General features: G+C 40.7%; 1 protein-coding gene across 1 annotated transcript; it reads left to right on the top strand.

The window, feature by feature from the left end:
- Positions 1-5017: 5017 nt before the first annotated feature.
- On the top strand, positions 5018-23238 carry LOC132234990 (zinc finger protein 709-like). The gene is made up of 5 exons (XM_059696668.1): positions 5018-5160; positions 5641-5736; positions 18585-18711; positions 18916-18976; positions 19581-23238. Exons 1-5 carry the CDS (start codon positions 5158-5160, stop codon positions 21331-21333), a joined length of 2040 nt encoding a protein of 679 aa, XP_059552651.1. The 5' UTR covers positions 5018-5157; the 3' UTR covers positions 21334-23238.
- Positions 23239-24353: the final 1115 nt, after the last annotated feature.

The following is a 24353-nucleotide window of genomic DNA, read 5'->3' as shown; positions in this document are numbered from 1 at the left end:
AGAAGCTTATCAGGCAGATGTCAGGAGGTCTGGATGATGGAAGCCAGGTGGGCTGGAGGATGGGCGCCAGGAGGTCTAGTGACCTCGGACACCTTCTGGGGATAGTCAGTAAATAAATGTCCGGGTATCGACACAGGTCTGGACAGTTCAAAAGTTTAAGTTCCCTGGCAAGTTAAAACAAGAAAGAAGATCATTTCTTCATGCCTCAGCCTTCATAATGCTAATAATTTAGCAGCTTGGTTAAAGTGATTTCAGTATGTATTCTCCCTATCTTCACTCTTTTCCTCTGTTTCCATCAGTCCTAGCCTGGGCCACCCTCTTGTCTGTACTTGCTGCATCTGAAAACTAAAGGCAGCCGATCCATGATTCTCTTTTATCATGGATGTTTCTATCTCTCTCTCTCTCTTCCTTCCTCTCTGAAATCAATAACAATATATTTAAAAAAATAAAAGGCTATACTATTCCTAAGGAAAATGAGTTCCTATTTTAATGCATGTGAGGAAAAAGTCATTGATTTTCTAGTTTCATTGATATGAGGAAATGCCTCAAAGCTCGTGTAAATCTTTCAAATTCCTAGTCCATTTCAGGGCTAAATTTTAAACCCTAATGCATTATTATATGCTACTCAATTCTGAAAATATCCACAGTGAGAAATATGGTGGACAAACTATAAAAATGCATGTCAACCTTTTATTTATTTATTTTTCTTTAAAAATTTGTTTTCTTTATTGAATAAGATATTACAAATGTGTCCTTATCCCCCCCAATGTCCCCTCATCCCCCCAATCCTACCCTACCCCTGCCCCCTGTTGTCCACATCCATCGCTTATGCTTATATGCATGCCTACAAGTCCTTTGGTTGATCTTTCCCCCTCACTCCACCCTCCCCTGCCTTCCCTCTGAGTTTTGAACATCTGATCAATGCTTCTCTGTCTCTACCTCTGTTTTTGTTCATCGGTTTATGTTGTTCACTATAATCCACAAATGAGTGTGAGCATGTGATATTTATCTTTCTCTGACTGGCATGTCGTCCTTTTAGTTGGAAAGGGATTTGTAAATGTTTGATGGACTACAGTTTTATATCTGTTAGTGTTTTGGATTGTCTATATAGGAAAAATTAATTTTTAAAAGCAAAAGTAAAAAAAATAAAAGCAAAAGTAAAGAAAATGATTAAGCATAGGAAAATATGGCATAAATAAATTTCTCTCTTTATTTTACATAAATGCTAAATGGGAAGGTTTAAAAAAATTCCTAAGAAGACTCCCTGCTTAGAGACTGTGCTCCACTTCTGTGCTATTCCTCCAGTCATCCTCAAATAACCAGCTTTGATCATTTGTTTTTTTGGAAAAAAGAAAAGAAATGGATACAGGACTTAAATGTAAGATGGGAAACCATAAAAATACTAGAGGAATCCAACGGCAACAAAATCTCAGACATATGCCGAAGCAATTTCTTCACCAATACAGCTTCTAGGGCTTTGGAAACTAAAGAGAAAATAAACAAATGGGACTACATCAAAATAAAAAGCTTCTGCACAGCAAAAGAAACCATCAACAAAACAACAAGAAAGCCCACTGTGTGGGATAACATATTTGCCAATGTTATCACCGATAAGGGTTTAATCGCCAACATTTATAGGGAACTCATACAACTTAACAAAAGGAAGATAAACAATCCAATCAAAAAATGGGCAAAGGACCTAAATAGACACTTTTCAAAAGAGAACATCAGAAAGCCAAGAGACATATGAAAACATGCTCAAAGTTACTAGTCATCTGAGAGATGCAAATTAAAACAACAATGAGGTACCATCTCACACCTGTCAGAATGGCTATCATCAACAAATCAACAAACGACAAGTGCTGGAGAGGATGTGGAGAAAAAGGAACCCTCGTGCACTGCTGGTGGGAATGGAGACTGGCGCAGCCACTATGGAAGACAGTATGGAGTTTCCTCAGAAAGTTAAAAATGGAACTCCCATTTGACCCAGTAATCCCACTTCTAGGAATATATCCCAAGAAACCAGAAACACCATCAGAAAGGATATATGCACCCATATGTTCATAGTAGCACAATTCACCATAGCTAAGATCTAGAAACAGCCTAAGTGCCCATCAACAGATGAATGGATTAGAAAACGGTGGTACATCTACACGATGGAATACTATGCTGCTGTAAAAAAGAAGGAATTCTTACCATTTGCATGGATAGAACTGGAGAGCATTATGCTAAGTGAAATAAACCAGTCAATGAAAGAAAAATACCACATGATCTCACTCATTTATGGATAATTAAGACCATTATAAACTGATGAGCAAAAATAGATACAGAGGCAGAGCAACATCGAACAGACTGTCAAACTACAGCGGGAAGGCCGGGGAGGGTTGGGGCGGGGAGGGTTGGTAAGAGATCAACCGAAGGACTTGCATGCATGCATATAAGCATAACCAATGGACACAAGACACTGGGGGGTATGGGAGGCTAGGGGAAGGTCAAGGGGAGAAAAAAAAAAGGAGACATATATAACACTCTTTGTAATACTTTAAGCAATAAAACAATTTTTTTTAAAAAAAGAAAATACTCTAGGGCAGTGGTTCTCAACCTTCTGGCCCTTTAAACACAGTTCCTCATGTTGTGACCCAACCAAAAATATTATTTTTGTTGCTACTTCATAACTGTAATGTTGCTACTGTTATGAATCGTAATGTAAATATCTGATATGCAGGATGGTCTTAGGCGACCCTGTGGAAGGGTTGTTCGACCGCCAAAGGGGTCACGACCCACAGGCTGAGAACCGCTGCTCTAGGGTCTGTTCTTTCTCCTTTGTGTGGGACTAGGGTGCTTTAAAATAGAATTCGAAGGCTTACATTTGAATACCAGTAGTGTTCAGGCATGATGAATCTATATATATAAAAGCCTAGGCGACTGGAACAACCAGTCGACTAGTCACTATGACACACACTGACCACCAGGGGGCAGACAGTCAACCGGCTGACCAGCCCCTATAACAGGCACTGACCACCAGGGGGCAGATGCTCTGACCCGTAGGTTAGCTTGCTGCTGGGCTCTGGCCGATTGGGACTGAGCAAGATGGGCCAGACATGCTCTGGACAGCCCTGCAGTCCCTCCCTGGCTGGCCAACCTCTTGTGTCCCTCCCCGGCCCAACAGTGCACCGGTGGGGATCTCTTGGCCTGGCCTGCACCCTCTTGCAATCCAGGACCCCTCAGGGGATGTCAGAGAGCTGGTTTCAGCCCGATCCCGTAGGCCAGGCCGAGGTGCATAGGTTTGTGCACCGGGCCTCTAGTTTTAAATAACAATTTATGAAAAGGTCGGCAAATATCTGTTAGATAAGGTTTAAAGTAGACTTACCACAGGAGTATCCTGGATCCCTTCAGTGCTCTTGCTTCAGCCACCCTTAATAACTAGTGTTGGATTTCTTGAGCATTCTATTATAGTTTTTTATATAAAAAGCAACAGTTGAAACTGCATATTTTTCTTACCCATCACTCTCCTTGCAATGAGCAGTTATTAATAGTAACCAAAAAGTAAAAACAAATGTCTCTTAACAGATGAACAGATAAAGTGTTTTGCCTATACACTGGAATATTATTTGGCCATAAAAACAAATGAAGTCTTGGTACATGCTACAACATGGTTGTCCCTTGAAAATAATTATGCTGAGTGAAGGAAGTCAATCATAAGATCATGTAGTATATAATTCTATTCATTTGAGTACCCAAATAAGTATTAATAATACTCAGAGACAGAAAGTAGATTAGGGGTTTCTAAAGCCTGGGATTGGAGGAGGAAGATGGGGATGTTGGGAGTAAAGTGTAGAGGAGTTTGTTTTGGAGAGGCCAAATGTTTAAAAACTAACTGTGGGGATGATGGCACACACCTGGGAATATACTAAAACCTGTTGAATTGTACATTTTACATGGGTTGCACTGTATAGTATGTGCATTATATATCATAAAGCTGTTCATATAAATAAGTGCATTAACAGTTTTGCAATCCAATCACTCAGGCATATAAGTGCTTCCAGATTAATTAAAATATCCTTTGTTTCAGAGTTACTTTGTGTATATGTGTGTGATGAGAAAGCATAATCCACTCAGCAAATTTCAAGTATACAGTCAAGTATACATATATCAAATCGTCATGTTGTGATCTTGAAATATAGACAATTTGATTTGTCAGTTATACCTCAATAAAGCTAGAAGAGAGGAGAAAGTTTCCAGATGCATCCCAAGTTTACATAACCATTTATTGTTTCTCTTACATCAGTGAAAATGGAAATTAATTATCTTAGGGATATTTAGTCGGTTACATTTCAGAGTTCTCTAGAGACACAGGCAAAAAAGTAAATTAAATTTCCTACCAGTGTAAAATGTACAGCTAAAAATATAATTAACACATCTCACACCCTGTGGTTAGACTAAGAGTTCTTGCACCCCGGCTAGGGCATCAGGCTTCCAACTCCCCACCTGAGCCAAGTGCTCTTAGATTCTTTCTCTTAAGGGCAGAATGACTGGGGGTGAGGAAGGGGTTGCTGGGAAGCATCAAAGATCGAAATGGAGCCAGACTCCTTATTACCGACTGATGAGGTCGCCTTAGGTGTCTGTTTCTAAGGAGTCTCAGTGCCAGGAGTGGCCTGACGTCCTTGCACCAAGCCCTTGACCTGGAGAGAACATAAACCCTCTTGTTCCAGTGTGACCTGGCCGGGGACACCCTCGTGTTCTGTACTTATTGCACCATCTGGAAACTGAATCAGGAACTCCCTGTGCACACCTGCGCCCGCGTGTTCACAAAGCGCTGGGCAAACGCAGTGCAGTCAGCCCCAGCCAGGCCAGGAGTAAGTTCAGTTTCAAGTCTGAGTCGAGGGTCCTGCGGAGGGCTGTCATTCAGGCAGAGGGCTGTCATTCAGGCAGAGGGGGGTGCGTCATCAGCAACTGTCCAATCAGGGGTGCTGCCGGGGCAGGTGGGTGGGGCGAGGCACCACAGGGCGTGGACTTCTCGCCGTCCGCCCGGCTCGGGGATGCTGGTCGCCTGTGCTTAATGGTCCCTGGCGCCTCTGTTGCAGGCTCTGCGGCGCGGTGATCCGCACGCGGAGAGCAAGTTTAGGCGGGACTCGGGGAGACCTAGGAAACCTGGAAATGGTGAGTGTCGGGCGCCCCGGGGAGCGGGGGCTGGTTGGAACTGGCTGGAGCCGGCTGTGATCGGACGGCCACCCCTCGGTCAAGTCGGAGTCTGCAGACCGAGTCCGCTTTCCGCTTGGGCTCCGCTGCCCCCGCGTCCCGCCCGGCGCACGGCGCGGGGCCGGGTCCGGAGCCAGGACCCGAGTTCCGTCCCGTCCGGTCCCTGCGCGGGGACTCCAGCCGCGGGCTCTGCGGGCCGCCCGCGTCTCCCCAGATGGTGCGGGGACCACGGGGAGCGTCATCAGGGACAATTGTGACTCGGCCTGCGGGGCTGGTGCAGGGGCGGGGCTGTGGTCTGTGGGGTCGTCGCTCCTCTCTCCTCAGGGGAACCGCCTTTTTATGAGTTTTCTTAAATGTTTGGGAAGCAGGGTCTCAAATCCTGGCCCCTGGTCCCCCAAATTGGCCTTTACTGAAACTGGCGGTAAATCTCTGCATTTCCAGGTCCGTCCTCGGATTCCCAAAGCCAGCTTTCCTCCGGAGTCACAGCATCATGACCGACTAGCCTCCGGGGTGCGTTTCAAACAGACTCAATATTTTGTCTATTTTATTTAAAAAAGATTTTTAATTGTCTAAAGTATTACACATGTCTCCTTTCCCCCCACTGATCTCCCCCCGCCCCCCCCCCCCCATTTAAAATTTTTTACGGAATAATGGCAGAATGCTCTTCCTTAGAGATTGACATTTGTCTGGATATTTTGCGTGAGAGGGAAGCCGAGAGTAACACCTAGAAGACGTATGAAGTCCGCCTTCCTCTCGCTTCCTCTCGCCCAGGACTTTCCCTGCCACAGACACAGGGGAAGTCCTCTCGGGGGCGGGCGGGGGGGGGGGGGGGGGTTCCCTCTTTGGAAACTTTCCTGGGCGTTGTGCCCCGTCAGCACGGCCTCTTCCCTGGGCTGATCGCTTTGAAAACACTTACTGACTTATTTAAATCTCAGTTTTTTGTTTTTTAAATATACATATATATTTAATATATTTTAATTGATTTCAGAGAGGAAGGGGGAGGGAGAGAGATAGAAACATCAGTGATGAGAGAGAATCATTGATGGGCTGCCTCCTGCCCCACACTGGGGATCTGGCATGTGCCCTGACCAGGAGTCAACCCTGTCCTCCTGGCTCATAGGTGGACGCTCAACCACTGAGCCACGCCGGCCTGGCTAATTCTCAGCTTTGTTTTTTTGTTTTAAATATATTTTATTGATTTTTTACAGAGAGGAAGGGAGAAGGATAGAGAGTCAGAAACATCAATGAGAGAAAAACATTGATCAGCTGCCTCCTGCACCCCCCCCCCCCCCACTTGGGATGTGCCCAAAACCAAGGTACATGCCCTTGACTAGAATCGAACCTGGGACCTTTCAGTCCGCAGGCCGACGCTCTATCCACTGAGCTAAACAGGTTAGGACTGTTTTTGTGTTTTTTTAAAAAATATTTTTATTGATTTCAGAGAGGAAGGGAGAGGGGGAGAGAGACAGAAACATCAATGATGAGAGAGACTCATTGATTCGTTGCCTCCTTCACACCCCCATAGCCCACAACCCAGGCATGTGCACTGACTGAATCGAACCCAGGACCTCTTGGTCCGGGGGATTATGCTCAAGCCACTGAGCCACCACAGCGGGGCAAGTCTCAGTTTTTAATAGGAGTAAAATGTCTGTAATCACTAGAACGTGAAAGACAATATAGAAGAGTTCCAGCCCTAACCGGTTTGGCTCAGTGGATAGAGCGTCGGCCTGCAGACTCAGGAGTCCCAGGTTCGATTCCGGTCAAGGGCATGTACCTTGGTTGCGGGCACATCTCCAGTAGGGGGTGTGCAGGAGGCAGCTGATCGATGTTTCTTTCTCATCGATGTTTCTAACTCTCTATCCCTCTCCCTTCCTCTCTGTAAAAAATCAATAAAATATATATTTAAAAGAGTTCCAAATAAGCAAAAAGTATAATTAGGAAAAAAAATTTTTTTTTTTTAGTATTACTTTCCATTTCTAGAATTTTTCTTTCACTCTTCCTGAGCATATGTAGTAAGTTTCTGAGGTTGTTTTATTTTGGGGAGTTTTAAAAAACAATCCCAGGGCTTAGCCATGCAGAGCAGAATTGCTGAAGTAGATTCCTAAGAAAAGCTCCTGAGCCGGGAAGTGGGGATGCAATCCAGGGCCTCGGGTGGAGGCGGGTGCGGATGCTCTGTCTGTGGTTGTGGTTGTGGTTGTGGATCCTTAGTCCCAGCCATTTCTAGATTTTATGTTGAGGTTTGCATTCAGAGTGTAATTTATAGACATTGAGAAGGTCTATGCCGATCAGGTACTTTGTTGTCTCGTGGACAAAAGGTTTATGGATTTGGGGGTTCATTTGGATCAGAACTTAAAGCTGAATCAGGCTGTGAGTTGCCTCACCTGTGAGAATGGAAGCCTCAGGGAGCATTTCCATGCTTACAGGCGAGGGGAGGGTGTGGAGCTCCCAGAGAGCTCACTCCTGGGGCTGCTCAGGTGTCACCCATGTCCTTCCCCAGGGACTGACCCACTGCAGGGGCTTAATCTCAGCAGGGGGTATCTAGACCCTTAGTGGAAACGGTCCATTTTCTGGGTGTGGGTTTCCTTCTGAACTGTAGGGGAGCAGCTGTGTACCTTTCTTGATTCCAGTATTGCTGTTTACTTTCATTGGATTCCTTTCTCCATTGAATATTGCAGCTCTTTGAATCTAGATTTCATTAACACTTGTGCTTTTAATATGTAAGTTGATAGAAAGATACCGTGTATATATAAGGCAAGATAATTGTGGAACCGAATATTGTTATGCCCAGATTTCAAGATCCCCCAAGACAGACCACCAGGGAGCCGAGTCCGTGCAAAAGCAAAGAGTCCTTTTATTCAAGCCCGGGCTTGGTCCCCCTCCGCCTCCATTACTGGATGCAAGAGAGAGCCCCGAGTCCCAAGAGAACAAAGAATTTATAGGGCTTGGGGAGAGGGGTGGAGGCACTTGGTTGATTCCGGTTGGTTGAGTGAGGGCCGGGGGCTAGTTTCCCTGGCTTTCCCATTGGCTGAGATAAGGGCAGGCTGAGTAACTGATACATTCTGTGGCTTTCCGGGCAGGAGGAGTTAGGGACACAGCTATCAGTTCCGTTCTGTTCTTTTACTATCAGTTCCGTTCTGTCCCTTCAAATATAATTTTGGTTTTATTATGGAAGAGAGCCTGAAGAGGGGAGAAGGGTGTTTTTAAGTTACCAGGTGATTTTTCCATTTTTAGGTCAGTTTTTATATGTCCATGACTCTAAAGAAATTTGACATTTAAAAGAATTTCTATTTGAATGGATGTGAGGAAAAAGCAGTTGAATTTCCTCTAAATATATTTTATTGATTTCAGAGAGGAAAGGAGAGGGGGAGAGAGAAACATCAATGATGAGAGAAAATCATCAATCGGCTGCCTCCTGCACGCCCCCCACTGGGAATCGAGCCCGCAACCCAGGCATGTGCCCTTGGCTGTAATCGAACCCGGGACCCCCCAGTCCGCAGGCCGACGCTCTATCCACTGAGCCAAACCAGCTAAGACCATTTTTATTTTCATTGATGTAGTAAGAAAAACAACTAAAAATTAAGGATATATTTTAATTTTCTAGTTCATTTCAGGGCTTTATTGCAAACCCTAATGCATTTTAATATACTACTCAATCTCAAAAATATCCTAAGTGTAAAATACAGTGGACAAACTATTATAATGTCCCTTGGCTTTTTACCAGAAAGGAATTTGGGAATTTTTGATCGTTTGGAGTTTTATATTTTTTAGTGTTTAAAGGATTACATCTTAGAGTAGTATTCTGTAGAGAAAAGTTAAAATTGGATTAATTTTAAAAAGTAAAAATTAATTTAAAATAATGATTACACAGGAAATAATGGTATATATGTATTTTTATATATTATATATTTATATAATTTCTCCTTATTTTAAATAAGTAGTGCATTGGAAGGAAGGCTGATTAAATTTCTAATATAGAAATCAACAAGACTTCCTGACCACATATCCTGGTCCATCGCAGCGCTGTAGGCTAGCCATCCACAGCGCAATATTTCAGTCACTTCTGTATTACCCCCTATTTATATAAAAACAGGCCAGAGCTAATGCCTGTTTTTCTTACTTGGGTTTGTTCTTGTCATAAGTGGTCAGGCTCCGCGTGTTTGATATTTGTTTACTGAAAACTTAAGCCTCGCCCCTCCCTCTTCCCCTGTCCTTACCTGTCAGGCTGATAAGAGCCAGGAGGCTCCTGCTCTGGGCCTGCCGCTTGCTGGGGAGCCCCTCCCCCGAGCTGTGCCGCCCTGTGTTGCATTGTCGACCTCACAGAGCCTGGGTTCTGTGCTCAGAGGACTCTGGGTTGGCAGTTTCCGTCATTCCCTGTTGTTTGGGAGCAGGAGTTTGAGAATGGAGCTCTCCTTACAGTGGTTTTGGTTGGAGTCCCTGTGTTTAGAGTGAAGGTGTGACTCAGGCTGGGTTCTCCTTAACATTAGGGTGAGTCTTGGTGGGGCAGGGGGGTGTCCTAGGGTGATTGGTTATACTCCATGAGTGAGGTGAGCCCATCAGATGGTCACTCCTCAAAGAGCAAGTCTTTTCTTTCTCAGTTAAAAAAAAGTTTAATTATTTAAAAGTATAGTTGACATAAAATATTATATTAGTTTCAGGTGTAAAACAGTGATTTCTACATTTATGTATTTTACAATGTGTTAACCAAAACAGGTATAGTAACCAACTGTCATCATATAAACTTATTGTAATATTCGAGACTATTTTCCCTATGCCGTAAGTTACATCCCAATGACTTATTATGTAACTAAAAGTCTGGATCTCTTATTTATTTCTCTTTATCTTTTTCACCTATTCAGCCAAAACTCTTCTTTGGGGGAGGCTATCCATTCTCTGTTCTTTGAGTTTGTTTCTGTTTTGTTTTGGTTGGTTGGTTTGTTTTTTTAGATTACACATATATGTGTAATTATATGGTATTTGTCTTTCTTGGTACGACTTTTTCACCTAGCATAAAATCTCTATCTTCACTCATGTTGATGCAACTGGCAAGATTTTATTATTTTTATACCGGAGTAATATTCCATTTGTCTCTGTGTGTGTATGTATATATCAACTCTATTGTACATAATACTGTAATTAACATAGGGGTACAAATATCTTTTTTAATTAGTATTTTTGTTTTGGTTGGATTAATACCCAAACGTAGAATTGCTGATTTGAATGGTAGTTCTAATTTTAATATTTTTGAGGAAACTTCATACAGTTTGCTATAGTGGCTGCACCAAATTACCTTCTCACCAGCAGTGCACAAGGTTTCCCTTTTCTCTACGTTCTTGCCAACACTTGTTATTTGTTGACTTTTTGATCATAGCTATTCTGACAGGTGTGAGGTGCTACACAGAGAGAACAGACTGATGGCTGCCAGAGGAGAGAGGGATTGGGGACGGGCAGAAAAGTTGAAGGGGGTTAAGAAGTACAAACTTCTAATTATAAAATAAGTCAAGGGGGTGTAATATACAGCACAGGAGATAGAGTCAATAACTTTGTAATAACTATGTATGGTGACAGATGGTTACTAAAATTATTGTGGTGATCGCTTTATAAGATGTGTAAATGTTGAATCACTATGTTGAACACCTGAAACTAATATAACATTGTTCCTGATGTTAGGGGAAAAGCTCTTAGCTTTTCACCATTGAGTGTGTAAGCTCTGGGTTTGTCATATGTGGTTTTTATTATATTGAGACTAGAGGCCTGGTGCACGAATTCGTGCATAGGTGGGGTCCCTCTGGGTGGCCTGCAGGGATTGGGCCCGAAACTGCAGTCCAATGCTCTCTGCAGCTCCTATCTGCCACTCCCACTCATCCCAGCCCTACTGTGCCTGCTGTGGGCTTGTGCCCAGTCAATTGCCAGCCATGAGCCCTGTGTCTGGTGCCCTCCCAAAGGGAGTGGTCTGTGGGATCCGGCTGATACTGGATCTCTGACATCCCCCGAGGGATCCTGGATTGCAAGAGGGCACAGGCCAGGCTGAGGGACCCCACTGGTGCACAATTGGGCTGGGGAGGGACTGTGGTAGGGCTCCTGGGTGTGTCTGGCCCATCTTGCTCAGTTCTGATTGGCTGGACCCCAGCACCAAGCTAACCTACCAGTCGGAGCATCTGCCCCCTAGTGGTCAGTGCATGTCATAGCAATTGGTCGACCAGTTGACTGTCTGCCCTCTGGTGGTAAGTGCATGTCATAGCAAGCGGTTGAGCATCCTTAGCATATCATTAGCATATTACACTTTGATTGGTTGTTCAGTTCTGCCTTTCAGTCTCTTTGCATATTATCCTTTTATTATAGAGGATATGTTCTGTTTAGTTCCACTTTGTTGAAAGTTTTATGGATGTTATATTTTGTCAAATGATTATTTGCATCTATTGAGATGGTTATAAGGTTTTTATTTTTGTTTTGTTATTGTGTTGTACTATGATTCTTGTTTTGTGGATATTGGACCATTTTTGCAATCCTGGAATAAATTTTACTGGATCATGGTATATGATCCTTTTAATGTATTGTTGAATTTGGTGTGCTAATATTTTTTGAGGATTTTTACCTCTATGCACATAGATGGGATATATATATATAGTCTATTAATTTTTAGAAAGAGAGGAAGGGAGAAGAAACATTGATGTGAGAGCATAGCATCAAATGTCTGCTTCCTGCACACCCCCTACCATGGATTGAACCTGAAACCTGGGCTTGTGCCCTAACTAGGAATGGGGAATTGAGCCAGCAACCTTTCGATGCCTGGGATGGCGTCCAATCAACTGAGCTATAGCAGCCAGGGCTGGTAATTTCTTTTTGTAGTGTCTTTGTGTGGTTTTGGTGTCAAGGTTGTGCTGGCCTTGTAGAATCAGTTTTAGAGTGTTCCTTTCCAATTTTTTTGAATACTTTGAGAAGTATAGGTAATAATTCTTTAAGTTTTTGGGTAGAATTCAGCAAACTATTAGGTCCTAGATTTTTGTTTGTTGGGATTTCTTTCATTACTGATTTCAATTTTGTTACTAGTTATCTGTTTACTCAGATTTTCTATTTTTTTTTCCTGATTTAGGCTGGAAATATTGTGTTTCTAGAAATTTATACATTTCATATTGGTTGTCAGGCGAGGACTACGCCCTCCACCTTGCCCCAGGGTAAGGGCTATGCCCTCCATCTTACCTTGGCCATGTGCTCAGCAAGGCTTCTTCCCGGAAGCCAAGCCGCTGCTGGCCACGCCCAGGATTTCTCTGGACTGGCCAATGATAGTCAAGGGAAGTGCACGCCATCACTATGACCACATTCTGTGTGATGAGACACCGACTCGCGCCTGGCCAATCGGCAGCGCCCACAGTCCTTTCTCCTCCCCTTACCCCAAACCCCTATAAAACCTCTCTCCACACAGAGTTTTCTCTCTCTCGGCCACTGGGCTACCGTTGCATCGGTGAGTGTGGTCGGGGAGCCGAACTAGTTCGAAATGAGGGACTCTTTGCTTTTGCATCGGACTCGCTGGCTCCCTGTGGGTTCTTGGGAATCTTGAAATCTGGGCACAACACTAGGCATCTTTCTAAACGTTCAAACTATAAATTTGGTTTTAAGTATTTTACTGTTTTTTTTTAGCTTATTGATTTTGCTGCCCACCCCCATATTGGAGGTTGTTTTTAAGCTATCTAGTACTAACTGAATTATTCTCCCATATAAAATTACTATACATTAAAAAAAACAAACATATTGGTTGTCCAGCTTGTTGGTGTATTCACTTATGATTTATTTGTATTTATGTGTTGTTGGTTTTAACTTCTCTTTCATTTATGTTTTTATTTATTTCGATTATTATTTTCTTTCTTGATGAGTCTGGCGAAGGGTTTATTCATTTTATTTTTTCAGTGATCTTACTTTCATTGATCTTTTCTATTTTTTTTCTCTGTTTCATGTATTTTCACTTTGATCTTTATTATTCCCTTCTACTAACTTTTTTTTTATAGTTCTTTTAGGTGTGGGATTAGGTTGTTAATTTGAAATTTTTGTTTCTTGAGGTAGTTCTGAATCACTGTAAATTTCCCTTTTATTTTTTTTTATTTTTTATTTTTTTCTGTTCCTCAGATTATCTATTCACTTGATTCTTAGATTCACTTGTTGGTAGATGTGTATTTGTTGTTCATAATTTGTATCTTTACCTTTTTCTTCTTCTTCCTCTTCTTAAAGGATACCTTTCAGCATTTCATAATACTGGTTTGGTGGTGATGAACTCCTTGAGCTTTTCCTTATCTGTGAAGCTCTTAATCTGACCTTCAGTGCTGAATGATAGCTTTGCTGGATAAAGTAATCTTGGTTGTAGGTTCTTGCTATTCATCACTTTGAATATTTCTTGCCACTCCCTTCTGGCCTGCATAGTTTCTGTTGAGAAATCAGCTGACAGTCGTATGGGTACTCCCTTGTAGGTAACTGACTTCCTTTCTCTTGCTGCTTTTAAGATTCTCTCTTTGTCTTTTGCTCTTGGCATTTTCATTATGATGTGTCTTGGTGTGGTCCTCATTGGATTCCTTTTGTTTGGGGTTCTCTGCGCTTCCTGGACTCGTAAGTCCATTTCTTTCACCAGGTGGGGGAAGTTTTCTGTCATTATTTCTTCAAATAGGTTTTCAATATCTTGCTCTCTCTCATCTTCTGGCACCCCCATAATTCGGATGTTGGTACGCTTGAAGTTGTCCCAGAGGCTCCTTACATTATCATCGTATTTTTGGATTCTTTTTTCTTTTTGTTTTTCCGGTTGGGTGTTTTTTGCTTCTTCGCATTTCAAATCTTTGACTTGGTTCTTGCGATCCTCTAGTCTGCTGTGGGAACTCTGTATAATATTCTTTATTTCAGTCAGTGTATGCTTACTTTCTAGTTGGTCCTTTTTCATATCCACAAGGGTCTCACTAGATTTATTGAGGGTCTCACTAAATTTATCACTGGTTTCTAGAAAATTCTTGAAAAACCTTAAAAGTGTGGTTTTGAACTCTATATCCAGTAGTTCGCTTTCCTCCATTTCTGTCATTTGTGACTTGTTTCTTTGTCTCTGCATTTTTTATGCTTCCTTGTGTTGATAGAGTGGCTTTCTGTGCTAGGTGACCTATAAGACCCAGTGGCTCAGCCTCCTCAATTACCTGAGGTGGACACTCTGGTGCACCCCTTTGTGGGCTGTGTGCACAGTCTTGTTATAGTTAAGCCTTAATTGTACTTGGTATCACTGGGAGGAATTGACCTCCAGGCCAATTGGCTGTGAGAATCAGCTGTGTCTGCAGTGGGAGAACTTCTGTGCTGGAGACACCCTTCTGGGACAAGACTTGCTTCAGTGGGGCTTTAATGCTCACTGAGTCTGCCCCCTGAGTGTGTCCCTTATGGATCTGAGGAGTTGTAATCTGGATGTCCCACTCTGACCACTGGGTACACTGGCTCTTGGATCTCTAAGGAGGTGCTAATTTAGCTTCTGCCTGAGGCTACCCAGCAGGAGCTATGAAGAGATCTGCAGATTCCCCTTCCTTTTTTGGGGGTTTGGAGGTGCCCAGATGAGGCCCAGCTGTGAAGCAATGCAAGGTGCTGTGGGCCCTTGGGCCTTCTTTTGGAAGTTCTGGGTCTGTCTGGCCCAGCTGCAGTTAGTTAGGTAATTTTCAGATTGCAAAGGGCCCGGCCTTTCATATGCAAAAGCCTCTGCACACAGCTTGGGTGGGGCAGGGTCTCGGGATCAACAGGGTGGAGCAAGCAGCTATGGCTGCTCCTCAGTCCTACCCTAAGAGGCCCCTTGTTTCAGTGTCTCGGTAATCGCTACAAGCACCTCTGAGAGAACGCTGCCCTCGAGTTCCGCTCGAGGCTAGACAGTCCAGTTTCTCCCTGTATGAGCCTGGGTCCCCAGAGACTCTCCCGGAACTGGAGTTCACAGCAGTGGGGAGCTTGAGACTTCCTCCCAATTGAAAAGGACAACCATGTCCTCAGTTGCCAGCCCTTTCGACGTGCGCCTCTGTACCTCTGCACTTTACTTCCGCACCTCCTCTGAGTCTCAGTGTGCTTTTCTCTTTCCTTCTAGTTGTAGAATTTCTACTCAGCCAGCCTTATGATGTCCATTTTGTCTTTTAGTTGTATTTTTGAAGTTGTTGTGCGAGGCAGCAATTTCAGGTGTTTACCTATGCCGCCATCTTTGTTTCAGGACCCTCTTGATTATTTAGGAGCATGTTATTTAGCTTCCACATATTTGTGTTTTTTTCCAGTTTTTTCCTTATAATCAATTTCCTGTTTTATACTGTTGTCATCAGAAAAGATATTTCAATACAAAAAAATTCTTGATATTTATTTCAAAAATTCTTAAATATACTAAGACTTGTTTTGTGGTCTAATGTGTGCTCTGTCCAGGAAAATATTCCATGTGCACTTGAAAAGAATGTGTATTCTGTTTTATTTGGATGGAATGTTTCTGTAAATATCTATTAATTCCCTCTGATCTAATGTGTCTTTTAAAGCCAGTGTTTTCATGTTGGTCTTGTGGACGATGTATCCATTGATGTAACTGGGTTGTTAAAGTCTCCTACTATTATTGTCATACTGTCAATCTCTCCCTTTATAGTGAGTAATTTTTGCTTTATGTACTTAGGCATTTCTATGTTAGATGCATAAATGTTATTATGTAATGCCTTTCTTTGGCTTTTATTAGAGACTGTTTTAGTCTATTTTGTGTGTATTTTGTTAGTATTCCTACACCAGCTTTCTTTTCATTGCTATTTGCATGAAATATATTTTTTCCCTTCAATTTCAGTCTATGTGTGTCTTTATAGCTGAAGTAATTTTTATAAGCAAATATGTATGGCTCTTGTTTTTATTATTCATTCAGCCATTCTGTGTCTTTTGATTGGAGACTTTAGGTCACTTACATTTAAAGTAATTATTGATGGGTATGTACTTATTGCTTCTTTATTAATTGTTTCCTGGTTGTTTTTGTAGTTCTTCTCTGTTTCTTTCTTCTTCTGTTGTTCTTTTCCTTTGTGCATTGATGACTTTGTGTAGTGTTATGTTGGGATGCCTTTCTCTTTATTTTGTGTACCTGTTACAGGTTTTTGATTTATGGCTACCATGAATTTCACATATAACACCCGATGTTAATAGTAGTTTAAGTTCAAGGGCGGGGAAAAAAAGGAGACATATGTAATACTCTTTATAATACTTTAAGCAATAAAACAATTTAAAAATAGTAGTTTAAGTTAATAGTTGCTTAAATTCAACTTATTTTAAAAGCACCATTTTTTTACTCATCCCCCCATATATTGTTTTTAACATTATATTTCACATCTTTGTGCATGTGTATGTCTCTTAATTAATTTATTCCAGATACACGTTATTTTAAACTGCTTTTCTCTTGCTACGTTTAAAATTATCTTTGTCTTTAACTTTTAGCATTTTAATTACGTGTTTTGTGGGTTTCTTTAAGTTCATCTTGTTTGGGACCTATGTGCTTTCTGACTTGGATATCTGTTTTCTTCAACCGGTTAGGGCAGTTTTCAGCTATTATTTCTTCAGATAGGTTTTCTGTCTCTCTCTCTCTCTCTCTCTCTCTCACTCTCTTTCTCTCTCTCTCTCTCTCTCACTCTCTTTCTCTCTCTCTCTCTCTCTCTCTCTCTCTCTCTCTCTCCCTATGGTGAGAATGGTAGCACACTTGATGTTGTCCCAGAGGTCCCTTAAACTATTTTCACTTTCTGAAATTCTTTTTTCTTTTTTCTGTTTCAGTTAGAGTTTTCCACTACCTTGCTTTTCAGTTCACTGATTCACTCTTCTGCATCATCTAATCTGCTGTTAATTCCCTCTAGTGTATTTTTTTCTTTTCAATTGTTATATTCTTTAGTTATGATTGGTTCTTTTTTTATATTTTCTATCTCTTTGTTGGGGCTTTCCCTGAGTTTATTTATTCTCCAGTTTTATTGACCATCTTTGTAGCCATTGCTTTCAACTTTTTATGTGGTAGATTGCTTGTCTTCATTTCATTTAGTTCTTTTTCTGGGGTTTTGACTTTTTATTTTGCTTGTAGCATAATCCTCTTTCTCCTCATTTTGTCTATCTCATCATGTTTGTTTCTATGTAGTAGGTAGACCAGCTACATCACCAAATTTTGAAAGAGTGGCCTTATGTAGGTGTGCTGGGGGTATCTTGTGGTGCAGTCTTCCCTACACAGGGGAGCTTGGAAATGACAGAAGGGAGGGCATTATCTAGATATATGAATAATAGCCTTGTGTTACAATTGCCCGTAGTATTCAGTACGGTAACAAGCTGTCCAGGTTTGTAGTTTAGGAGCAATCTGCTATGCTAGGTATTTGGTAGGCAATGCCATTTAGATTTGTGAAAGTACATTCTACATGTACCCACAATGATGAAATTGCCTAACAATACATATCTCAGAATATATACCCATAGATAGGTGGTACCAGACTAATTTTCTAGGCCATCATATTGGCCAGAGAAAGAAAGGAAAAAATAAGTCTGTAATAAATATTACACAAGAAAAAAGCAGTGTTGGTCTGTATGAATGTTATTCAGCCAGCTACATCTGATGACTTTTAATGAACTGGAGAACTTTAAGATGATATGACTACCTGGACCTTGCTAAAGCTAGCATTGTCATAGGCCTTCTGGACTCATGTTTAATGATGGCAATAGAACAAAAAGCAAATATGTTTATTTAGTATGTATTTATTCCTAGAAATCTTATGCACATTTAACCCGATGCCTCATGGAGTACTGTAAGTGGTGAGTAATAAGGAAAAAAGATTAAAAGTTTTTTTTTTTCTGCACGGTATGGCTCAGTGGTGGAGGGTTGACCTATGAACCAGGAGGTCATGGTTCAATTCCCAGTCAGGGCACATGCCTGGGTTGTGGGCTTGATCCCTAGTAGGGGGCATGCAGGAGGCAGCCAACCAATGATTCTCTCCCATCATTGATGTTTCTATCTCAATCTCCCTCTCCTTTTCCTTTCTGAAATCAGTGAAAATATATTTTAAAAATTTTTTTTCTCAAGGAAAAAAATTTATCATCTTAAAATGATAATACAATATTCGTTTCATTTCTGTAGCATTTCTTTCTATTCCCAGCATGCTCTGAACCCTGCCATTAGAGGAAATACATAAAATATAATGGATTATGGTAACAATGTGTAAATAATTTCCAGGTGTTCGTGATGGTATTAAATTTATGAGAAAGTAATCGTGGACAGAGTATAAGTTTCTGATGACAAAGTTTTAGCATAAATGTTTGGAGATGACAGAATCATATGTAACTTCCCTGTAAATGGAGTCTAGGTGTTCAGTGCAGTCTGTCTCATAAATTTTACTGTACACACATTTGTGATGTTTTAGGACTCTGTGACATTTGAGGATGTGGCTGTGAACTTTAGTCTGGAGGAGTGGGCCTTACTGGATTCTTTACAAAAGAAACTCTACAAAGATGTGATGAGGGAAACCTTCAGGAACCTGGCCTCCATAGGTAAGGTTAACAAATTACCCTTCACTTTCTCATCTGAAGGATAAGTGTTTCTTATCCGTCAACATTGTGCTAACATGTAATGTAGGAATAGAGGACATTGATAAATAAACTAGGCATAGTCACAGCTCATTATAGAACTAGAATCTAATAATTTTTCTACAATTTCTAATACTTTGGAATCCTATTTCTTGGTCTGAATTTTAGGGGGAAAATGGGAAGATCACGAAATTGAAGATCAGTACAAAAACCAGGGGAGTAAACACAGGTGAGTAACATTCACAATAGAAAGCAGTGTCTCAGATGAGAAAACAATTATGCTATAAAAATTTTAGAAGAATTTTCCCAGCCCAGCTCAGTGGTTGAACATCAACCTATGAACCAGGAGGTCACAGTTCTATTCCCAGTCAGGGCACATGCCCAAGTTGTGGGCTCATTCCCCAGTAGGGGGTGTGCAGGAGGCAGCTGATCAATGATTCTCTTTCATCATTGATGTTTCTATCTCTCTCTCCCGCTACTTTCCTCATTGAAATAAAACAAATGAAAAAAATCAATCTAAACTACCCCTGCTTCAAATTACTTCTCAGAAATTTTTTACTAAAGTACTTTTTATATGTGACATAGATGTGTAGTGTTTGCAAAAATAGTTTACATGCAAAGAGCATTCATGAAGCTAAATATGAAGGTTATTTTTTTTATAATAGCAAGGCTGAAGTTGTCTTGCAGAAATTTTGGTGTATTCAATGTCCAACAATTTGTACAAGACAGTAAACCTATACTTAGCAGTAAATCATAAAAATGTCATCCAAATATTCTTCCAATAAGTATAAAATTATTAACAAAGAAATTAATGTGCTTCTTATTTTTTGCAGAAGTCAAATGGTAGAGAGGAGCTGCAAAAGGAAGGAGGATAGTCAATGTGGAGAAAACTTAACCCTTATTCCAAATCTCAGTCTGACGAAATCTCTTCCTGGAGCAAAACCATGGGAATACAGTGCATGTGGTGAAGTCTTCATGCATCATTCATCCCATAATAGGGACATTAAATGTCAAACTAGACACAAGACCTCTGAGAATCAGAAATATGGAGAGAAACCATATAAATGTAGTAGATGTGGGAGACCCTTCACTTATATTCAGTTGTTTGAAAAACATGAAAGAAATCACAATGGAGAGGAATCTTATAAATGTGAGGAATGTTGGAAAGCCTTCAGGTGGCTCAAAAGCCCTCAAAGACACATGATCAAACATACTGCAGATGCTCCTTATAAATGTAAGGAGAGTTTGAAAACCTTTAGTTCTTCAGTTTTTCTTCAAGCATGTGAGAGAAGCCACATTGTAGAGAAGCCCTATCAATGTAAACTCTGTGGAAAAGCCTTCCGATATTACAAAAGTTTTCAAAGACATGAAAGGAATCACCCTGGAGAGAAACCCTATGAATGTAAAAAATGCAATAAAGCATTCAGGTATCCCAGTCATCTTCAAATACATGAAAGAATTCACACTGAAGAGAAACCCTATGAATGTAAGCAATGTGGAAAGACCTTCAGATCTTACAGTTCCTTACAGCCACATGAAATGACTCACACAGGAGAGAAACCCTATGAATGTAAGGAATGTGGAAAAGCATTCAGATATTACAGTTCCTTACAAATACATGAAAGGTCTCACACTGGAGAGAAACCCTATGACTGTAAAAAATGTAGCAAAGCATTCAGTGCTCCCAGTTGTCTTCGCAAACATGAAAGAATTCACAGTGCAGAGAAACCCTATGGATGTAAAGAATGTGGAAAAGCCTTTAGATTTTATAGTTCCTTACAAACCCATGAGAGGACGCACACAGGAGAGAAACCCTATGAATGTAAGCAATGTGGAAAGGCCTTGAGATATTTCAGTTCCTTGCAAATACATGAAAGGATACACACAGGAGAGAAACCCTATGAATGTAAGGAATGTGGAAATGCATTCAGATGTAACAGTTTCTTAAAAATACACAAAAAATCTCACACTGGAGAGAAACCCTATGAATGTGAAAAGTGTAGTAAAGTGTTCAGTACTCCTAGTAATCTTCGAATACATGAAAGAACTCACACTGCAGAGAAACCCTATAAATGTAAGGAGTGTGGAAAAGCCTTCAGATACTATCGTTCCTTACAAACACATGAAAGGACTCACACAGGAGAGAAACCCTATGAATGTAAACATTGTGGGAAAGCCTTCATTTGTCGCACTACCATTCAAAGACACATGAAAATGCACACTGGTAAAACACCGTATCAATGTAAAGAATGTGGGAAAGCATTCACTTGCCTTAGTTTATATCAAAGACACGAAAGAACTCACACTGGAGAGAAACCCTATGAATGTAAACAATGTGGAAAAGCCTACAGAGATCACAGTTCCTTACAAAGACATGAAAGGACTCACACTGGAGAGAAACCCTATGAATGTAAGGAATGTGGGAAAGCCTTTATTTGTAACAAAATTTTTCGAATACACATGATGAGAGTGCACACTACAGAAAAACCATATAAATGTGAAGAATGTGGGAAAGCCTTTAGTCATCCCTATTCCTTTCGAAGGCATGAAAGGACTCACTGGATAAAACCTCTTGAATGTAAATAGTGTGGGAAAGACTTCAGTTGGCCTACATCCTTACATGTGAAAACTCCCACTGAAAAGAAATAAAAATGCAAATAACATGAGAAGGATTGACACAAATTAATCCTATCTAATGAAGATGGAATATGCAAATTGACCATCACTTCACAACAAAGATGGTGGCACCCGCAGCCAATAAGGAGGGAATATGCAAATTGACGCAACAAAGATGGTGGCGGCTGGGCCAGAGCAAAGGCAAGAGGCAGTGGCCGGAGCGAAGGCCCAGGTCCCAGGTGCCAGAGGGAAGCCGGTAACAGCAGCCAGGGGATGGAAGGCCTATTCTTGCACGAATCTTTGTGCATCGGGCCTCTAGTTTAGTTATAATGGTCTAGAAAACTCAATATTTAAAATAGTAAGTAAATTATGTTTACCAGTTTTTTAAGTGCATAGTTGGACATGGGATTTATGCTACAGTTGATCCTTGGAAACCTCAGGAGTTAAGGGAACCTGTTTTCCATGCAGTTGAAAACTTTTGTGTAACCTAAGCTAGCCCTCTTCATAAATGAATACCAAACCAAAGATTGAAAATACAGTTGATCCTTGAACAACCCAAGTTTGAAACTGCACAGGTCCACGTTTTAAATCCTGCAGAAAAATGGACCTGCACATTTCAAACTCATGTTGTTTAAGCGTCAGTTACTTTTAGAAATATTGAGGTGAAATAATTTTAGAATTTGTCTTTAAATAATTATATAACATTAATAGGTAATAAATAATTAATGAATTCTAATATTGAGCACAAAGCATCAAGGACTGTGAGGTATATCAGAGTGTTCATAAGGATTTTGACTTGTGTTAGATGATTTCATTGCTAATCGAGGAAGACCTTTTTCTGTATTATCATCAGTTAATAACATTGTTTCTACATTTTGAAGCTTGTTAGATCCATGGGTGAATTCAAGTTTACTTCTAATATGCAATTAGGTTTAACTTTTAATAATGTTTTGTTTCATGTTAAGGGGCCATTGGAAAAAAGACAGTTTGGTATTTGTTGGGATTTTCCCACTGGTTTTATGATAGTTCCTGGATATTTCTATTCCATGATACATATATTCTCTCTTCTATACTGACAAAACTCCTTGTGTGGGGTGATGGGTATTAGATACTGTTTCCATTTTTCATTCTAATTAAACAGGTAGAATAAATTTTTAAGTATGTCAAGTTTATGAAAGATTTTAGTTTCGTGTGAATTATTTTCATATTTCAGCCTTTGCTGTTTTATTTGACTTGCATTTGGTGAATAGATTTTTATTTAAGAAGAGAGATCTGTAATAAATAGAAAAAGAAAATAGAATTGGAAATATCACCCCTGTGGGTAGTGTTAGTAACTAGATTTTTAGAATCTATGCCCTTTGTAGTTCCATTAGATGTTACTAGTAGCCCCATAGTGTGAGATTTCGAAAGCAGAAGCGAAGAAGACATTAATTAGTCATATTGTAGAGCTACCACACAGGGAGAAAGAGGTACCTACATACCATCTTACACTTCATTTTTAAAAATTCTTTGCCCTTTCAGTCAAGATTATACTTGAAACCACCACCAACTGGGTAATTTCCATTTTTTAGGTATAGGTTTCCACTGATGTCTTCACAAATTGCACATCAAAGATCCATCAGAGTTTGGATTTTCCTGTAAGCTATCTTGTGTCCACCATGAAACTGATTCAGACTTTTATGTTTATATCTGATTCCCTTCTTCTCTAGATTACATCTGCATAAGATCTAAATTATATAGGAAACACCTTATGCTGTTAATAGTGCTAGTATATGTCCTTGGTTGACCATGACATCACATGCTGCTACGGAAAAGAACATGGAGTTTGTTTCTCTGCTGCATGTTTTGGGGTTGTGTTGACCCGGTCCTTCGGTGTGAGAATAAGCACCTTCCTCTGCCGGGAAGACTGGGTGTTTCCTGTTACTTGTAGCTGAGCCCAGTCCCTCAATATATACATATATAATTTTAATCCTCACTCAGGGATATGTTTTTATTGATTTTAGAGAAAGGAAGGGAGAGAGAGAGAGAAACATTGATCTGTTGCCTCCTGTATGCTCCCCAAATGGTGATCGAACCTGCAGCCTTTTGGTGTATGGAATGGTGCTCCAACCAACTGAGCCACTCAGCCAGGGCCTCAGTAAGTTTTTAATTATGCTTGATTGTTGTGATTAAAACTATGTGCTTACTTTTTTCAAACGAACACTTATGCAGTTGTTTTATAGAAATATTGTAGTAACTGTTTTTAAGATATAAAATGCTGATATTTTGTTTTCCACTTCCTGAAAAGAATATATTAAAATGTCTCATTATAATATGCATTTTCAGATACACTTTGCAATTTTTTACATTTAATGATTACGTATTATTGTTAGTCAATATTATCATGTACATACAAGTTCAGGTTTTTTTCTCAAACAAATTTTATTTTATTTATTTTAAAATATATTTTTACTGATTTCAGAGAGGAAGGGAGAAGGAAAGAGAGAAACATCAATGATGAGAGAGAATCATTGATCGGCTGCCTCCTACATGCCCCCTATTGGGGATTGAGCCCACAACTCAGGCATGTGGCCTTGATCGGAATCGAACTCGGGACCCTTCAGTCCGCAGGCCGAAGGTCTATCCACTGAGCCAAACTAGGTAGGGCCTCAAACAGATTTTACATTTTAATCTTTCATAGATACAATCTTATCATAAAACTGATTTATGCCCTAGCTGGTTTGGCTCAGTGGATAGAGCATTGGCCTGTGGACCAAAGGGTCTTAGGTTCGATTCCTGTCAAGGGAATGTACCTTGGTTGCAGGCTCCTCCCTGGCCTAGACCCTGGTTGGGGCTCATGCAGGAAGCAACCAATCAATGTGTTTCTCTCACATTGATGTTTCTCTGTCTTTCCCTCTCTCTTCCACTTTCCCTAAAAATCAGTAGAAAAATATGCTCAGGTGAGGATTAACAACAACAAAAAATCGTATTTCAGGACACAGAACATCGTA

This window comes from Myotis daubentonii, chromosome 5, assembly GCF_963259705.1.
Source record: "Myotis daubentonii chromosome 5, mMyoDau2.1, whole genome shotgun sequence".
In the NCBI taxonomy this organism is placed as follows: Eukaryota; Metazoa; Chordata; class Mammalia; order Chiroptera; family Vespertilionidae; genus Myotis; species Myotis daubentonii.
This window is presented reverse-complemented; position numbering and strand designations above follow the sequence as displayed.

Coding starts and splice junctions, on each gene's coding strand:
- LOC132234990 (XM_059696668.1), top strand. Junction 18,712..18,915: donor CAGGAACCTGGCCTCCATAG/GTAAGGTTAACA, acceptor TCTGAATTTTAG/GGGGAAAATGGGAAGATCAC. Junction 18,977..19,580: donor AACCAGGGGAGTAAACACAG/GTGAGTAACATT, acceptor TATTTTTTGCAG/AAGTCAAATGGTAGAGAGGA.